Source organism: Amphibalanus amphitrite, unplaced genomic scaffold (assembly GCF_019059575.1).
Source record: "Amphibalanus amphitrite isolate SeventyFive unplaced genomic scaffold, NRLGWU_Aamphi_draft 001030F_arrow, whole genome shotgun sequence".
NCBI classification, from domain to species: Eukaryota; Metazoa; Arthropoda; class Thecostraca; order Balanomorpha; family Balanidae; genus Amphibalanus; species Amphibalanus amphitrite.
This window is the reverse complement of record NW_024882524.1, coordinates 20,224-37,520: the sequence shown is the minus strand read 5'-3', so window position 1 is coordinate 37,520 and position 17,297 is coordinate 20,224. Positions and strand designations below refer to the sequence as shown.

The 17,297-nt window shown below is 50.1% G+C and overlaps 3 protein-coding genes across 4 annotated transcripts in view; 1 reads left to right on the top strand and 2 right to left on the bottom strand.

Moving 5' to 3' along the window:
- Window positions 1–6,972, bottom strand: part of LOC122369379 (girdin-like) — a 114,718-nt gene extending 107,746 nt beyond the window's left edge. Inside the window, exon 1 of the mRNA XM_043344084.1 lies at window positions 6,671–6,972. Coding sequence (XP_043200019.1) covers window positions 6,671–6,724 — 54 coding nt within the window. The 5' untranslated portion in view covers window positions 6,725–6,972. The remainder of the gene's footprint in view (window positions 1–6,670) is intronic.
- Window positions 6,973–8,072: 1,100 nt separating this feature from the next.
- Window positions 8,073–11,102, top strand: LOC122369386 (thioredoxin, mitochondrial-like). Of its 2 annotated transcripts, none has more exons than XM_043344097.1 (4): window positions 8,073–8,215; window positions 8,640–8,722; window positions 9,489–9,725; window positions 10,175–11,102. In XM_043344097.1, the coding sequence occupies exons 2-4, from the start codon at window positions 8,672–8,674 to the stop codon at window positions 10,382–10,384; spliced, it is 498 nt and encodes a 165-aa protein (XP_043200032.1). In that variant the 5' UTR covers window positions 8,073–8,215; window positions 8,640–8,671; the 3' UTR covers window positions 10,385–11,102. The 2 variants fall into 2 exon arrangements, with proteins under 2 accessions (XP_043200032.1, XP_043200034.1); XM_043344099.1 differs by having other exon boundaries at window positions 8,156–8,269.
- A 426-nt stretch (window positions 11,103–11,528) lies between these two features.
- LOC122369384 (eukaryotic translation initiation factor 2-alpha kinase 1-like) lies at window positions 11,529–17,294 on the bottom strand. Its single transcript, XM_043344092.1, has 4 exons — window positions 17,091–17,294; window positions 15,228–15,436; window positions 14,814–14,957; window positions 11,529–14,424 (listed from the first exon to the last, which is right to left on the bottom strand). Exons 2-4 carry the CDS (start codon window positions 15,420–15,422, stop codon window positions 12,529–12,531), a joined length of 2,235 nt encoding a protein of 744 aa, XP_043200027.1. The 5' UTR covers window positions 15,423–15,436; window positions 17,091–17,294; the 3' UTR covers window positions 11,529–12,528.
- Window positions 17,295–17,297: the final 3 nt, after the last annotated feature.

Sequence of the window (17,297 nt, the reverse complement as noted above, 5' to 3'; positions counted from 1 at the left end):
AGCGGTTGGCGCTTATATCAGAGGGCCGACGACGCTGGTGTCAGAGAGCTATAAACTATATCGGGGGACGGTGATAGTGACGTTATGACGTCATAGGTCATGGAAGGCACATAACCAGCTGGAAAATGTCAAGTTGGGTAGCGAGATAGCGAGTTGGAAAGAGCTCGTGTTACGATGGCGCTATGCATAAAAAAAAAACATTTGAAAATCAAACCGGGAATCGTGAAACGCCGAGGAGCGCATTTGATGGCACCGAAATGGCGATTCATTAAAAATGTCGAAATGTCGATTAAAAATGTGGACATTTCCTTGAAATGTCCACATTTCAAGGAAATGACCTCTTGTCAAACCCTAAAAAAAGGGGAATAATGCATGGCTCAATGGTAATCTTGCTACTTTTTAGAAATGAAGTTCCAATGCTTGTCGGTTAAAAGCAAGAATAATTCCTAGCTTTCAATCAAAATGCGCCCTAATCCCAAACCAGTATAGCGCCTTTTGGGGCGACTAACGGAGCGAGCGAGAGGGTGAGCCTTGCACGTGCGAAATTTCGAGGGGGTACCTCCAACTGACTTGTGCACGGCACCCTACTGACCGGTTTCTAGCGATGTGCCAAATTTGAGCACAATCGGCCCAGCCGTTCTCGAGATCTGGGAGCGGCACCCTGCACGTGCGCACGTGCAAAATGGGTCCCGACTGACTTTTGCACGGCACCCTACTAACCGGTCCCTAACTGTGTACCAAATTTGAGCGCAATCGGTCCAGCCGTTCTCGAGATCTGGAAACGACCCCTGCACGTGCGCACGTGCAGCAGCACCCCAACTCTGGCACATGGATATGCAGTGCCTAGTGGGTGCCTACCTACATGCCAACTTTCAGCGCAATCGGCCAAGTAGTTACCGAAATATTGCAACAATTGCAAAACTGACACCTCTTCGTTTTGCACGTGGCACGTGCATAAGGGGTCACCCACATGCATCGGGAATAGTCCAATACTTGGTAGAAGGAATGAAGCTACCCTATAAAAATTACCGCGTGTAAATCGGTCAAGTGGTTGCTGAGATATAAGCCTCGCAAAAGCGTCCGCACGGCCGGCCGGCCGGCCGGCCGGCCGCTCATACTCAGAAATTTCCGTTATTCTACGTAAGACTCCGCTCGCTTCGCTCGCTCCGTAACGATGCCGATTGTTCAAGCGCCTCCAGAGTTTTCAGACTTTTGTCGCTCAAATTCCTTCAGAGAAAAGACACCGCGCTGACGCCAGCGTACCGCTGGAACCCGATTCATTTTTGCTGGGCAATTAGCCTCCGGTGTACCGGTGTTCCACAAACGTCCTCACCCGGATCAAACGACAAACACGAAGACGAAAGTGGCAAGTCCGGTCGCCCGTCACTGAATCGAGCAGCGACCAGTCTTGTTCGATGGGTTGCAGGTCTCATGCGGCTGGCGGCCCGACAGACCACTCTCACAAAACCTTGACCGCTCCTCCCGCGTGGTTGGATTACAAGTTCTCCCGGCTCGTGGCTGCACCCGCCGACGCCTGCCATCAGCCAGCGTGGAGCTAGTTAGGCACACGTCACTCGAATCGGGGAATTCATGCCAATGAAGTCAGCTTGCATACTCCGTCGATTGAGAGAGCAGACGTGAAATGCCTGTCTGTCTTCCACCATCTGCCTGATTGAGTCCGCTCTGACGGCAAGATCCGTCTTCGGACGCTCTAAGCCCTTTTCCTGTCATTGAGGAACATGAGACGCAACATCCATTGGATGCAAACATGACATGTCCGGGAACATGGACACTGATTCCGCGAGTCCTCGAGGCCGTGGCCGGACAGGCTCGCCGCCCCACGGGTACCGAGTTAGAGGTCTCCCGGGTCTCTCCGTCAGCCAGAGAAGACACGCGACTCGCCTGGGACAAACGCTGGCTGTCACCGATTTAAATTCCTCCACTGCAGGTTCGGTCCTAATCAATGATTTGTGTTCATTTCTCGTCTACGCATTTCCATCCATCGATATTTCTGAGATCAATACCTACCATATCCTGTGGCATTCTTACGTTATCATAGAGATTATGTCTTTATGCTAGTGCCTACCATAGATTCCCAGTCTCCACTATTGACCTGTTTAACAATGCAACGCAGCCGCTGAATGCATTGTTAATGTACAAATCGGCCAGCCGCGCCATAAAATGTTAACCAGGTGGCCGGCACGTAAATAGAGCAGTTTCGACCGGGTCTCATTAGACCGTCGATTCGACCGGTACTGCGTGACTGGCAAACACATACGGTCGTTACGGGTCGATTAGATTAATTGAAAATTGTCGACAAACTGACCGGAACAGGGACCAGTCCGTTCAGGCAGGCTGTCGTGTAGCGTTACGGTAGGTATGTTCGTCACTTCGTGTAGAAGCGCAAATAAAAAACTTTCTATGGTAAACACAAAGCTTATAAAAGCACATGATAATTAAGTAAAATGATATCCAGTTGACGACAGTTAAAAATTGCTGCAAAGGTAGGTATAACTTAATTGTCATAACGGTAGGCAAAGCATGTTGTCGGCTATCGGCTATCGCTAAAAATGGCAAATTTAACTTAAATCCGTGACATTTGCTACGGCTTTAGTAACAACACGGCATGGAAACTACCGTATGTCAGCGGCTCGGAATGTTGTTGCAGTTAACTAAAAAGCTCTGCAAGAGTAGGTACCTACGCACCTGCAGGACAATGCCTGACCCATCATTTCATATCTAGTCGTTAACTCAGTTATCAGGAAAAAGGTACAACCTAACAGCGCATAACTATGGTAATTGCTCACGAGGCATTGTACCTACCGTTAACACACAAAACACTAATGCTAGGTATAGGTACGGAGTCGCTAATGCAGGTACTTTTTCGGCGAACTGGTTCTTTGAAATTTATCTTCCCCTTTCATTGATGGATGCATTTTGCACGCACAACTCTGCTCGTAACGCAAATGACGCACATACCCAGGGACACTATGTTCGAAGAAGTATCATCCCCGTCGAGAGGTTTTATTTTTCACACCGTGCCAATGACAAGATATAAAAACAAGCAATATCTCTCAGAGTTAAATGTAAAGTAGGTGGGTACTCACTTAGCTAAACGTAGGTATTCCCTGCAAAAGGCATATCCAGCGCCCCAGTAGGTATACCTACCTAAGCATGCAGTTGAGCCAACCCTGCCGAAGGTAATCAAAGAAATAGGTATTGTAGGTATTTCTTTAACCCGCGCCCCACTGGGGGGGGGGGCTATTCATAGCCCCCCTCCCGTTTTTCTGCAATAACTTCCAAACCGCTTGACGTATCGACGCTAAACTTTCAGTATCTTCGGCTGCATCAATTTGACACCTGGTGTCAAAATATGAACTTCGTAGCTGCCATAGGTCGGCTGGAAATGGCATCAGAGTGACGTCATGTTCGGCCGATTTCGACGCAAAACATTGAACCACGGCAATCGCTCCCAAGAGCTCAGCTTTTAAAGGTAGTGTGCCACCTTTGAAAGATTTCCCATTTTATTTTTCCTAGGATAAGAAGCTTCTGTTTTTACCTAATATCGCAAAAAAAAAATCAAAAATGGGCCTGGAATAGTGCCTTTTTCGCCTAAAAGTTTTTCGGTTTTTAGATATGCATAACAACTGTAGTGGGCTCACCTGCAAACAGGCGTCGGGCAACAATCGCGAATGCGGCGCACTTGTGACAATAAGCAAAGGTCATTATAGTGTTACGACCATACGACGTACGGGAATGAGTTATCAGCTGTCTAATCGTAGACAACACAATGTCGAGCCTTAAACTGTAAGCCCGTATTGGTATTGTTTCTTTTATTTGGCTGTCGAACATTATTTATGGTTTGAAATATGATTTTATGTAAAATAATTGATATGAAAAAGCCGTCTTATAAGTTATGACCCCATTTCACCACACGCAAGTGGCAGAAATGACAATGATCAGCTGACGCATTTTTCTTGGCCGAAGTCAGAGCGCGCGGCCCGACGCACCACGCGTATTTGGAAATTCCGACCTCGACGAGCATCAGAAGCCACCTAACAGGCGTGTTCGAAACCGCAGGAGATGATGATGAACGGGTTTATCGAAACTTGATTGGATGAGCATATCGGTAATAGCGATTTCAGTGTGTGCATTTATTGTTCATAGTGGTGTGAAATGTGGTTGGGGTACGACCGACAACCCGTCGGGGCGAATTTCGCACTGGGGTACTCAAAATTTGAAGAATTTAAGACGTTTCCATGAGTTTTGAAGGTATGGATAAGTTCTAAAAATCCGGTTCTCCTTATCTGGGCCATTAACTCCATACGGTCCAAGAAAGCTGGCACACTACCTTTAAGCTAGATCCAATTTCTTTGCATGAGAGGACTCAGAATAGACTGCGCTATCAAAATGCCATCTCGGATTTTCAAAATTTTGAGAAAATTTTGAAAATTAAATATAATAAAATAACAAAATTTATATTTTTATATTTTTCCAAAAACTTCTTGACAGTTGACTTTTCGAAAAAAAAAACGGAATATATGTGATAGAACACATGCCTATGACTATGACTAACTCTAGCAAGTTTTAGCTGAATATCTTCAAAAATGGCCGAGTTATACGCATTATTGCCAAAAAATCACAAAAATAAATTTTTCAAAGCAATTTTTAAGTACGTATTTGACATCGTACACCAATATAAATACCACCATCGTGCTCCTGAGCTAAAACTGCTTCCAATAGACACCTTTTTTGTTGAAAAATTTTAACTTTAAAATTTGACCTTTTTTTGACCCGAAAGTGACCTGACCTAAGCTAACTTCAACTCAAAATGACCTCGAATGGCACAACCGACATCAAATTCGAAATATATGGCCTAAATGGACCATAAAACATTGTCACGTGACCGACGCATGACACAATATTTCCGTGACCTTTGATGACCTGAACCTGACCTGAAAATCAAAGTACAAGTTTAATACCCTCAGGGTATCTAAAGCATCTGTTCACGAGTGTGTAAACCAAAAATGAGCCTGATCTGTCTCGTAAGACGGCGGCCAGAGCCCAAAATGTGAACAAGTCAAAATGCTAATAATTTTTACTTTAACCTGACCTGTTACGTCATCGGTGACATCGAGGTCAATGAAATTAGGTTTCGTTCAACAGTTTTTCCGGGGCTATCAGACGCCGTTTGAATTTTGACGGTCGGCCCAGTAGTTTCGAGGAGGGGGGCTATGAAGAGACTCCTCCCCCTCCCCCAGTGGGGCGCGTTATACGCAGACCCCAGTGGGGCGCGGGTTTAAAAGAATGCTTTGAACATTTCGTATCTCTCTCCTCGGGACGAATGGATTTATGAAAGTACGTACCTCAACACTCGAACTTCCGATACCTATCAGTGACCCAGGTCAGGTCAAATTGCGGTCATGCCATTGAAAAGCAAGGAGAGAAAATAAACCGTTGATTTCGTGCGAAAGTCAGTAAAAAAAAAAAAACAATCTCAAAGAGCATGACAGGGCATATTTTAAGGCACTTACTGCGTCCCATTCCGGGACGCAGCCCCCTCGCCTTGGGACGTAGCCCCTGCTGATTTGACCCACTGCGTCCCTGCCCTGTGCCCTGTCCGGTTCCCTGACCTGTGCCCTGCTGTGTGCCCTGACCTGTACCCTTCCCTCTAAAATGTCCTGTGCCATGCCCTGTAACCTGCCGTGCCCTACTTTCTGCCCTCCTCAGTGCCCTACTCTGTTCCTTGCCCTGTGCCCTTAGTCGTAGCACGTGCCCTCTGCTCAACTTTGGGACGCAGTAAAAATTTGTTAAAATATGCCCTGGAGCATGAAGCATAATACATAGGCCTCCACTGGCATCCATTTAATTCAACTGAGGCTACAGGTCACGAAAAGGTCATATTAAGCTTTCTTTTCGAACATGTTTTCTCGTCATCGTATAGAGGCCAAAATACCATCTCAAACAGCATGAAGCATAATGCATAATACACAAGCCTCCACTGGATTGATTCCATTGAATTGAACTGCCTTTCAGGCTAGGCAATGTCACGAAAATGTCATCTTAAGCTTTCTTTTCGAACATTTTTTCTCGTCATCGTAAGGAGGCCGGTAAACAATAAAAATACATGAGAAGTGTACCTACGTACAACACAGACCGACCGATATGTAGCACTATAGCATTTCCGCGGCCTCGGTTTAGGTTAGGTCATGAGTCCATGACCTTGCTAAGGTCAAGTTTTCATTACAGGCCATCATTAGTAGCGGATCGACGAAAGAAACACGATGGTGGTGATAATGTCATACAAACCCGATGGCCGATATCTAATGATAACCAGGTATAAATAAAAATGGCACTGCCCCTTTTGTTTTAAGAAGTACAAACCAATACTTGAAGGTCAAGCATGGATGCACGTCTAAGTAGGATCCTCTTAATCCTACCTTCTCGTCTTGTCGTAACTCATTAATTTGTCATCATCGTAAATCCTCTCCCGTAAAAATTGTGAGTCTCAAACTGCTTGTGAGAGATCTTCGCAAAGTATTTACATCAAAGCTCCAGTCTCCACGCACCACATCCCGATCCCGACCTGGACCGTGGCATGATGATGACGCGTGGACGTGGCATGCAAGAGCGGATTGAATATTTTATATGACCTCGGTCGCAAACTCACCCATAACGCCAGGGGTCCCTCCATGAACTCCTCTGCTGCGTTTTTGGTCGCCATGGCTCCTCGCTCGACCGCTCCGTTCGCAGTCGCCGCACGCGTGTTCCGTCACCACAGTTCACCACTCGGAGGGAATCGCGGCGCCGCCTCCGGTGCCACGCATGGCCCTCCCCACTGGGCTTGAGGCTGCTAACAACCCTGCTGATGACGTCCCACCTTAACCGGCGCAGACACAATAGGCTAACGGGGAGCACACGCGATAGCGACACCCACCCCACCGCACTCCACTCGCGTCTGCGGCCCGCGGTCGAGCGCCGGCCGGCAACCGCCCCAGGCGGCGGATAGATGGCGACACCGGCGGGGCAAATCGATGCAGCGTGCAGCTGTTGAACTACTGTTTCCTGTTGCTACCTCTAGGTGGTGCCAGGCCACTGAAGGATGGTGCCGGTGACGTGCATAATACTGCTAAGATCATCACTCTGCATTCGGGCCGCAAGAGAACCACCTCTCGCAAATACGGAGCGGAGGCCCAAGCATCACAGACAATACCTATACGGAAACACAATTTCATACTAATTACTAGCGTTTGAATATACGTGATGTAATGAGCACTAAAATGTGCACCGTTCCGTGCCTCTATCCTCACTCCTCAGGATACTGAAATCCTTCTCCTCCACGCCGCAACCTCCCTCCGGGCTCGACAGGCAACTTTATCTCATGCGGGCTGCTCCCTTGGAGCGGCACCGCTGGCGCTGCTCCCGAGGGAGCGCACCCCGTAGCCGGGTGAAGTGAGTGCCTTGGGGCTGGGTGGCCTGTCCTCTGGACGGGCTCAGCCCCGGCGACTCACTAGGGTGCCTGCCCAGACCAATGTCTCCTCCTATATCCTATCATCCTCCCGGCTCTGAAATGGTTTAATTGGACCGAAAGGGCCTAACCCAACAAAACAAATAAACAAACACTAAAATGTCATTTTCTGTTCCGATAGGGTCAAGAGGAAAACGGATCCAGCGATGTCATCGATGTCAGATTATTTTGCGTAGCATAAGGATGCTATTTAAGTATTGATAAATGTATAACTCGAGGACACTGCAACCACGGAATATACAAAACTATTGCAATAAATACCAATATCATGAATTACTCTAATTTCCATTACTTGTAGACATTTTCCTCTATCTGGCAGCAAACTTCAGCGAGCGTTCATGGCGCAGGTTTGACATTTGAGTCTCGAAACACTGTTCAAAAATAAAATAAAATCAGCAAGTATCATAGCAACTCATTAGCAAACAAGTATTTATGCAGTAGTTGCCTAGCAACAGCTGATTACACTCCGCATGATTGCTTCGAATTATCTTTAGTGAACACTTCTTAACAATATTTTGTTGTCTTTTTCTGTTATTATGTTACGCAATATCACACAGCTATTCAGCTTATATATCCTAAGCCTAACCCATACCAACAACAACAACTTCAGCTTATACACCAATTATAGGGCTCAAGCCGTCGATTTAGATTAAATCGACTCCAAGGAGAAACTCAGCTTCAATATAAGTAAGCACTTTTCCAACAAAAGCAAGGGAGGGTCGCCAGTCACCACCCTCTTACGTACGGTGACACCTCACTGTCGCGCTTGTGTTGTTCTGAAAGTCAAGGTGATTTTGGCAAATTTGGGGCACCAATTTGGAATGTTTCATCAATGCTGATGCCTTTTTATGAATTCCAACATGAATTCCAATGATTTTCATAGATATTTCCATGGTACCTCTTTGTTTGAAGTTGCATTGAAAAGTGCTTAGATTATAGGAAGGATTATGGGAAATTGCAAGCGAACAAAACCCAGGAAGTTTGGTATTGTATACGAGTTAATGTAACAAATGCAGTCTTATTCAGTTTTCCTTTTGAAACTGTCTCTGGCCTTGTGTTGTCAATAATATGTCAAGATCTGATTAATTAGATATTTTCTCTTTTCTTCCAGGACCGTAACAGCAGGACTTCCTCATATTAAAAATGGCTTCCAGGCTGCTGTTTGCATGTTATAGGATGGGTGGAAGGGCTATGGTAAGTTTATATAGACCTGCGGTTTCTTGACAGCGCTTTGTACTTGGGTAGGTAGTGTTTCTTAATTCTTGGTTTGGTACCTTTGTCTGCGGCTTAAATTTAAACTTTGGTGTGATTATAGGTAGCATTATCAAGTGTGGTTGATGCCTATTAAAATCTAGCCAATGTAATGCACTATTTGTTGTTCTTTTTCCTACAATTTTAGCAATGTTGTTTCATTTGAGTTGTGACATTTTTACCCAATTGTGAGTGGGGGCATCATAATTTTTGTGGATTCTATTTACTGATTTTGTTGGCTTTGTTTTGTTTGGCATGGGCTGCTTCATATTTTCAGCCTGGCTGGCAAAGACTGGTGCAGACCCCTCTGGCTGGTGTGGCTTGTTCCCAGGGGGAGGCACTCGCCTTGGCCGTATATGGGCCAGAATGTCTAACAATTTCCGCCATGTTGTGTATACCAAAGTCTTGAAAAGTTGATCACTGCAATCAAACTGCAAGCATGAAGCAGCAGCACTTTTGAGTAGTGTACCTCTCACTTAACTGCACCTCTGCTACCGTACATGCAATTTACATTTCTGGTATACACAACATGGCGGAAATCGATAGACAAAAACAAGTCACCAATGCTCCTTCCAGTATATATTAGAGTTCAGTGCTTGTTCCTCATGCTGCAATCTTTTTCCTCCCCCCCCCCACACACACACATACGGCATGTTAAGGCTCATGCCACGCCGCCCACTCAGGTGCCTGCTGTTCCCCATCTCCACAGACGGCGGGTCCGGCGCGGCCGACGCTGGCCGTCGCCGCCGCTCGCCAGTTTCACGGCTCAGCGCAGAGGCTGGCTCTGCTCCAGATCAGCGACCGAGAGGACTTCCACGAGCGCGTCATCCTCAGCCCCATCCCCGTCATCGTAAACTTCCACGCCGACTGGTGCGAGCCCTGCAAAGACCTGACGCCAATGCTGGAGCGCCTTGTGAAGCCCAAAAGAAACCTCAACCTCTGCTCGGTGAGTGAAAATCATCTCTTTATTTCCTTTTCATCTTTCACCATTGTTTATTTCTTACTGTAGGATGTATGTGCAGTTTTTCGTCTAGCAATCTTATTTCATCGTTAAGAATGTTGACCGATTGAATTTGATTCACATACATTTGGAAATTGGAATACATCGGAATCGACACTGTCCGCCTTTTATCTCCGAGGGGTGTTCACGGGCACCGCACACTGCTGCGTGCGGTGTGTGCGGTGCGTCCAGCAGGCGTGGGGGTAGGGGATGGGTAGGCGGCTCTGACGTCACGGCTGCGTGCGGTGGACGGTCCGCTGTGGCCAGTCCCGACCGGCCACAGCGGCACTTCTACACTTGTACAATCTCTCTCCTCTCCCCTCCTATTTCTCTTTCTATCCTCTTCTGTGCTCTGCTCTTCTCTCATTTTTTTTCTGTTCATCTTTGTTCCTCAGCTGGACATCGAGAACCACGTAGACCTGCTGCAGGACTTTGAGGTGCAGGCCGTGCCGGCCGTGCTCGCCTTCTTCAACGGCCAGGTGGTGGAGAAATTCGTCGGCCTCGTCAACGAGCAGATCGTCACCGACTTCGTGGGCAAGGTGATCGGCCGCCTGAACGCCTACACCGACCTCCAGGCGGCGCAGAAGGAGCCGAGAGACTCGTAGCGCCCGCGGTCGGCGGCTGGGGAGAGACTGAGGACCGGGGCGGCCGCCGGAGAGTGAGGGCTGGGCAGGCAGGAGGACCGAGGAGGACAGTGTGGGTTGAGGAGGACGGATGAAGATCGGAAGAGGACGGAGAGGAGTGCAGAGGAGCGGAGGTGTATAGAAGAGAGGAGGACAAGTATCGGAGGAGTGCAGTATATCGGAAGAGGACGACCAGTGCGGTGGTATTCAGTTCAGTGCGGATGGACAGAATCACAGACTGTGCTGGCGGTATTGGGGAGTGACGAGACAGTGTCGTGACCTTTGTGCACGGAGATCGAGAGGAGTGATAATCGACTCTGGAAGACGGACGGGCTGACCAGACGGTAAGCGAGTTCTGAGCGGTGAGGCCAATGGGCTAGATTGGTGGAAATCGCCAGGGGGAAGTCAAACTATCACAAAAAGCCACATCAGGAACGTGAAATAGTGGCGAGAGGCTGATGCATATTGATATGCGTGCTGTTCTTCGGTGTGAATTTTAAGACCCGAGAGGATTAAATGAAGCGGCTCAATTATCGTGTGAGCTAAACTGTTGTGTGTGCTCAACTATCTGCCCGGTTCATGGCACGCTACCTCCGTGCCGTGATTTAAATATCTATAACCACTAATCGCATGGTCTTTCGAAGGGGTTCATGTGGTTTTGAAGTAAAAATCCTATATGCAACAAGCCAGGAAAACGTGTTTTTTTTTATTACCCCGCCCCATCATGTAACCTTACTTGCCAAGCGCTTCATCCGTTTTCGAGTGTGGTGTAAGATCAGGTTCGGTTTTTGCAAAGCCCAGGCGTGGGCAAATTACGTAGCGGCACTTGCCAGTAATTTTCAACAGGTCGTGTCACGGTTGAATGTTGATACGCAAACCCTGATAGGCTGATAGTCCTGCAGCCAGCCGTGCGACTGCCCAACCTTTCCGGGCGTGTCAGTCTGGAGCTGAGCCTATAGTGACCTGGCCCACGGGGTGACGGGCAGGGCAGTGTCTGAACTGACCGGGCAGGTACAAATAGGGTCCCCGGTCACATATGACCGACGACGGGCCATCAGTGGCGGGATTCTCTCCCCTCGGCGGTGGAGGAGCTCGTGTGTGTATAACTCAAACCCAAGAAACAGAAGAGTGTATAAAATGCTGTGTATTTGGTCCAATACATTGTGTGCGTGTGTAATGGTCTAATTCTTAAGTTCTCAGTGTGAACGCTAGAACATTTGAAGCCGCTGGCTATCGCTAAGCGACTGCAGGCTCTTCAAACTTCGTCTCGTCGAATCACATTCGCCTCTAAACTTTAATATCAACATACAGAATAGCAGGTCAAACCTGTTTCATATATTTCATGTAAATAAAAAAGAAGAAATGACTCGATGAAAGCTGGCGAGACCAAGCAATAAATACTATACCAACTAAAGAGCGCCCATGACATGACCCGCTCACCGAGTGAAAGACTCCAAATGGAAACTGGCACCATCTGACACCGAGCGTGGGTCACTGAGACAACCCTGGCCAAGCGCGAGTCAATGAGTCAATGAGACATACTTCCTGAGCGTTCTCTCCACCAAACGGCACCAACAATGTCCCTGGCAGCAGAGCATATTGCACAAACGAGAACTTGTCGCCAAAAACGTACACACATCGACTTAAGTACGCATTAAGCAGACCAGAATTCAAACAGTTGGAACATCTAATGCCTACCACCGTGATCACTCTCGACTCTACACAGCTCTTGCTTCAATGGCACCTTTATATCGGTGGACAAACTCCAAACAATTAACGAGTTCCACCATCACCCAACATTACAGTACCGTTCCTAAAAACAGCTCAAGGCAGGGAAACCCGCTCAGCAAGACCACGGTCCATTCGATAAGCTCACTGTGACTGCAATGATGACTAGGGTCACTGGGTCACTGGACGTGGTGGGAGACTGGCAGTCAATCCGACGGAATCCCTTGGTGCTTTCGGCCATGGTCCCTAGCGATCGCCCTGTCCTGGCCACTACTTCCAGTTCCAATTAAAATTGGGTGGATGTTCAAGAGATCATGCTGGCTACCTCTTAGAGCTGTGCGTAAAGCGTGCTACCAGCTAGCCACCGAAGCCTCACAACCATCCAAAGTCGGCGGCATCTACGGCGGCTCGATGCCGTGCAGCCTCAGCACCTCCCGGAGTTTCTCGACCTCTCGGTCTCTCTCGGCCAGCTGGCGGCGCAGCTGGTTGCAGGTGTTGCGCAGCAGCCGCTCGGTGACAGCCGCCTCGTGTCGGCAGCTGTCCAGCTGCTGCGCCAGCTGTCGGCCGCGGGCGGCCCGCGCCTCCAGCAGCCGGCCCTGGTGGGCGGCGGCGGCCTCCAGCTGCAGCAGCCGGTCGGCGGCGCTGCTGAACAGCGGAGAGGTGAGCAGGTGTGCCGCGCACGGCCGGCGGGAGCGCTCGTCGTCTGTCAGCGCCAGCACGGCGTCCGCCACGGCCGGCCAGCGCGCCGTCACGTCCTCAGCGCAGCGGCGCTCGTGGCGCAGCCGGCGCAGTTCGCCGCTGCGCTCCATGGCCGTGGTGAACGGCGCAAACAGCTCGTACAGCACCACCCCCAGACTGTAGAGGTCGGTCGACTGGTCGTAATCTCCACTAGCAGCCTGCTCGGGGGAAGCGTACGTGGCCGTACCCACACCGCAGGTCTGTTCACCAGGTCGGGGACTGCCTCCACCACAGCTCTCAGCGCAGTCCCCAGCGGCCGCACGGACCCGCGCCAGACCGAAATCACCGATCATCGCGCGCCCAGAGAAGGCCAGGAAGATGTTGGCCGGTTTTAGGTCGCGGTGGATGATGCCGCGCTGGTGAATGAAGTGAAGTCCCAGCAGGACGTCCCTGAGCAGCCGTCGGCACCCCTCCGCATCCACACGGCTCAGCCGGTCCCCCGCGGCTGCAGACGCCGGCGGCGGGGCCAGGTTGCGATCATGCAGCCAGTCCTTTAGTGTCCGCTCGCACGGCTGCATCTGGATGTAGAGCGTCAGCCATCCGGCGGTGGCGGCTGGAGCGGAGAGGCTGCGCTGGTACCGGGGCACGCAGCACTGCGCCACGGCGCACGCCGAGGCTGCCGACAGCGACCGGGTGGCCTGCGCGTGCCGAGCGGCCGCCGACGAGACGCTCGTCGAGCCGGAGCTGCTGCCGGACCCCGCCCAGAAGCGGCCGCCGCCGCCGCGCGCGGTGCCGGTCCCTCGGGCACCGAAGGTTCCTGCAGGCAGCACTGCGGGCGCAGAGCTTCCCGACGAGCCGTTCTGTGACAAAGGCGCCGCTGAGGCGTCCGTTCGGGACGCTGTCGGGTCCTTGGAGCTCTGCGGATCGGCCCCCGCCCGTCGGGACTCGGAACTGTCCGGGGTTCGCGCGGACGCCGCCGCGACTCTGTTGAACACAACACCCGATGAGCTGTCATGACTCGACGTGCCGTTTGAGTTCTGAGCCGACTCCAGTCCGGCACTCAACACCTCAGCAGTGTGGTTTTTAGTGTTCGAGTCGCGCTCCCACGTCACCTCAGAGCCCACGGAGCTATCGGTGGCCGGTAGACGCTCCCGCTCTGGCAGCGCGCTCACTGACCCCAGCGACCCGGCGCCGGTGGTCGTCTCTCCCTCAGCCAGCTCGGTCCAGGCGTCTGACCCGCCGGCTCCCTGCCGACCGGTCGGCCGCGGCCCGCCCGCCTCCAGCCAGGCCGTGTTGTACTTGACAATGTTGGGATGGTCGAGCGAGGCGAGCACGGTCACCTCGCGCAGCGTCCGCTCGGCGGCGGCCGCCGACCGGCACCGGAACGGGATCCTCTTGACGGCGTACTCCTGTCTGTCCACCAGACTGCGGCACCGGCTGACGACGGCGAACCCGCCGCTGCCCAGCAGCGAGAGCTCCTCGAACTCGGTCCGGTAGCGGGACGGGTGCAGCAGCGGCGCGGACGGCTCCGAGGGAGCCGGGCCGAGCAGCGGCGCGTCCGTCAGAGGGCCCGGCAGGGAGGCGCGGTGAGCCGCCACCAGCAGGTCAGCGAACATCTGCGGCAACACAGAACCGGGGGCGCTGATACTGCGGAGCGCTGCGAGATTCAAAAGGAAACGAGTTACAAAATATCGTACTTCCATTGAAAACAAAAAATACCGGCAACTCGAATCCTAAGTGTTCGAAGAACTACTTGAGCACTATGAAGCAAGTACCCAAAGCTGCAATAAACTCGAAAAACTCTTAAAGACAGATTCATTATGGGTCATTATACACAAAACAGCAGACCCATCACCATTCGAACGACTCACGAGACGTTGCGGCAGCGGGTGATGGTCCGTGAGGTGCTCTCACCTTCTGTGCGTGAGGAGCTCTCACAACAGTTCATGAGACATCCTCACCCTCTGTAAGGCACTCTCACCCTCTGTGTGTGAGCCACTCTCACCTTCTGGTACATGTGCCTCAGCGGGTCCAGCTGGTCGCTGTGCGGCGGCAGCAGGCGCATGCTGACCAGCTGTCGGTGTACCAGTGTGTACATGGATCGCCAGTCAGTTCCGCGCTGCGAGCGACACGCCAGCTCCACCAGCGCCTGCCGAACGGAGGACGGTGAGACACAAACGACACGTGAGCGAGACGGCCGCGCAGCGGTCACGGATGCAGATTGCGAGGGGAGTGAATACCAAAGTGTAACAACAAGTACAACACATTAAGCACAGTCATACAGAATTCCATTCTTTAGTTGAAAATATTGAACAAACATCATACAAGTTTACAACAAAGAACCACATCAGGCCGACGTATCCTGGCTGCGACCCACCAGGCGGCCGGACTGATCTACCTCTAGGGATCTTGAACTGACCTCGATGGTGAGATAGCTGGGCACGGCCGTCTCGATCAGCTGCGCCACGGTGCCCGAGTCGGCGGCGCCCGCCGGGCCGCCGTCCAGTGCGGTGACGGGAGCCGGCAGCGGCGGCAGGGCGCCGAGGGTGCGCGGCCGGCGGCGGCCCCGGCCGGCCACCGGCACCGACCCAGCGCTCCGGCACGGCGTGGGCATGGTTCAGCTCATCACTGGGGGACGGGACAGACGGCATTCAGAACACTGTGCTGCTGACTGCAGTCAGGTTTAGATTGGTCATGGGTGTATGAATGAGTCTGCAGTGGAATCAGAGAAAAAGTATGCATGACATGATGCGCATGAAAATATATATGGTTTCCTGACAGAAGAACCAGTAAGAACTGAATAACTGAACCAGTGGCAACTGAACCAGTTGATAACTGAACCAGTTGATAACTGAACCAGTTGATAACTGAACCAGTTGATAACTGAACCAGTTGATAACTGAACTAGTTGACAACCTGAGTGAGTGACTAGTGAACCAGTGGACAACTAAAACAAAGGCAGCTGAATAAGTAGAAAACTGATCCAGTGGACAACTGAACCAGTTGAGAACTTAACCAGTGGATAACTGACCACTGTGGACAGCTTAACCAGTGGACAGCTGAACCAATGGATTACTGAAACAGTAGATGATTGAGCCAGTGGATGACTGGGCCAGTGACAACTGAACCAGTGGATTACTGAACCAATTGATAACTGAACAAATAAACAACTGAACCAGTGGACAACAAAACCAGTGTGTTGGACAAATAACCTGTAACAACTGAACCAGTCACAACAGCTGCACTGGTTGGTAAATCACAAGTTACTATACCAGTTGAAAACTGAGATGCTTTTATTTTGATCAGCCAAAAGTGATGTCCTTATATCAGCCTTATGTGCCAGCTGATTCTTGGATGTCAACTTTTAGTTAGCATAACAAGCAAATGCAACTTCCTCTTAAGAAGCATTGCAGCCCCTAACCCTATTGGTAAGTCATTCTGCCTGTGTTTGACATCAAGAAATCTGCTGACACTGGATAGAGATATCAAGAGAGACAATTTTTTTGATCATGTATAAAGTGTCCCCATTTTAAACCTGATCAGCTGTCTCATCACCAGTTCATTTTTCCACTGGTTCAGCAGTTACTGGTCCAATTCTAGACCATGTCCAGTCTGGCTCAGCACTGGTTCAGATGTTACTGGTCCAGTTCTATCAAGACTATATCCAGCTGTCCACTGGTTCAGCTGTCCATTGGTTCAGTTGTCCACTGGTTCAGATATCCACTGGGGCACTGGTTCAGTTGCCCACTGGGTCAGTTGTCCACTGGTTCAGTTATCCACTGGTCAGTTGTTTACTGGTTCAGCTATCCACTAGTCATCCACTCACTATCCACTGGTTCAGTTATCCACTGGTTCAGTTATCCATTGATCAGTTGTTTACTGGTTCAGCTATCCACTAGGTAGTAGGTTCAGTTGTTCATTTGCATTGGTCCAGTAATTCACTGGTTCAGTTCAAGTTGTGGTTCAGTTGTTCACTGGCTCAGTTGTGCACTGGTGCATTTATTCACTGATGACAATAACAAAGGTGTAGGGGTTAGTCACAAGTCAGATTACAGCACCAACTATCCCAATCCTAGATATTGAACGTAATGCTGAATCTGACAGAAAAAAAACTAAAATGACCTAAGATTGAGATAGCTTAATTTCTTGGATGAATTTGAATCTGAATTTGGCATTTCATTTTTACAATGGGCCAATGTGAGGGTCACAAGTAGTCTATATAAATAACTAATAACGCTAGCTTGATCAAGATAAAGATAAAGATCAAATCTGACTGACTCACCTCAATAATGACCATAATGAAGACCACAGCCAAGGTGTAAGGGGCTAGTCAGGTAGGTACATCAAAAATGTAACACTAACTTGGAAAACCATAGGCTTGTGTGACACCCCCAAAATAACTGCAGGAATGTTAAAAACAATTGAAATGGGTACTCAAACCAAACAGCACATGGAACACTAGGGACTTCTTGCTTCCTTTACCGTCGGA

Coding starts and splice junctions, on each gene's coding strand:
- LOC122369386 (XM_043344097.1), top strand. CDS start 8,672: ATGGCTTCCAGGCTGCTGTTTGCATGTTATAGGATGGGTGGAAGGGCT. Junction 8,723..9,488: donor GGATGGGTGGAAGGGCTATG/GTAAGTTTATAT, acceptor CCATCTCCACAG/ACGGCGGGTCCGGCGCGGCC. Junction 9,726..10,174: donor GAAACCTCAACCTCTGCTCG/GTGAGTGAAAAT, acceptor TTTGTTCCTCAG/CTGGACATCGAGAACCACGT.
- LOC122369384 (XM_043344092.1), bottom strand. CDS start 15,422: ATGCCCACGCCGTGCCGGAGCGCTGGGTCGGTGCCGGTGGCCGGCCGG. Junction 14,958..15,227: donor CCAGCTATCTCACCATCGAG/GTCAGTTCAAGA, acceptor TCCGTTCGGCAG/GCGCTGGTGGAGCTGGCGTG. Junction 14,425..14,813: donor TGAGGCACATGTACCAGAAG/GTGAGAGTGGCT, acceptor GTGTTGCCGCAG/ATGTTCGCTGACCTGCTGGT.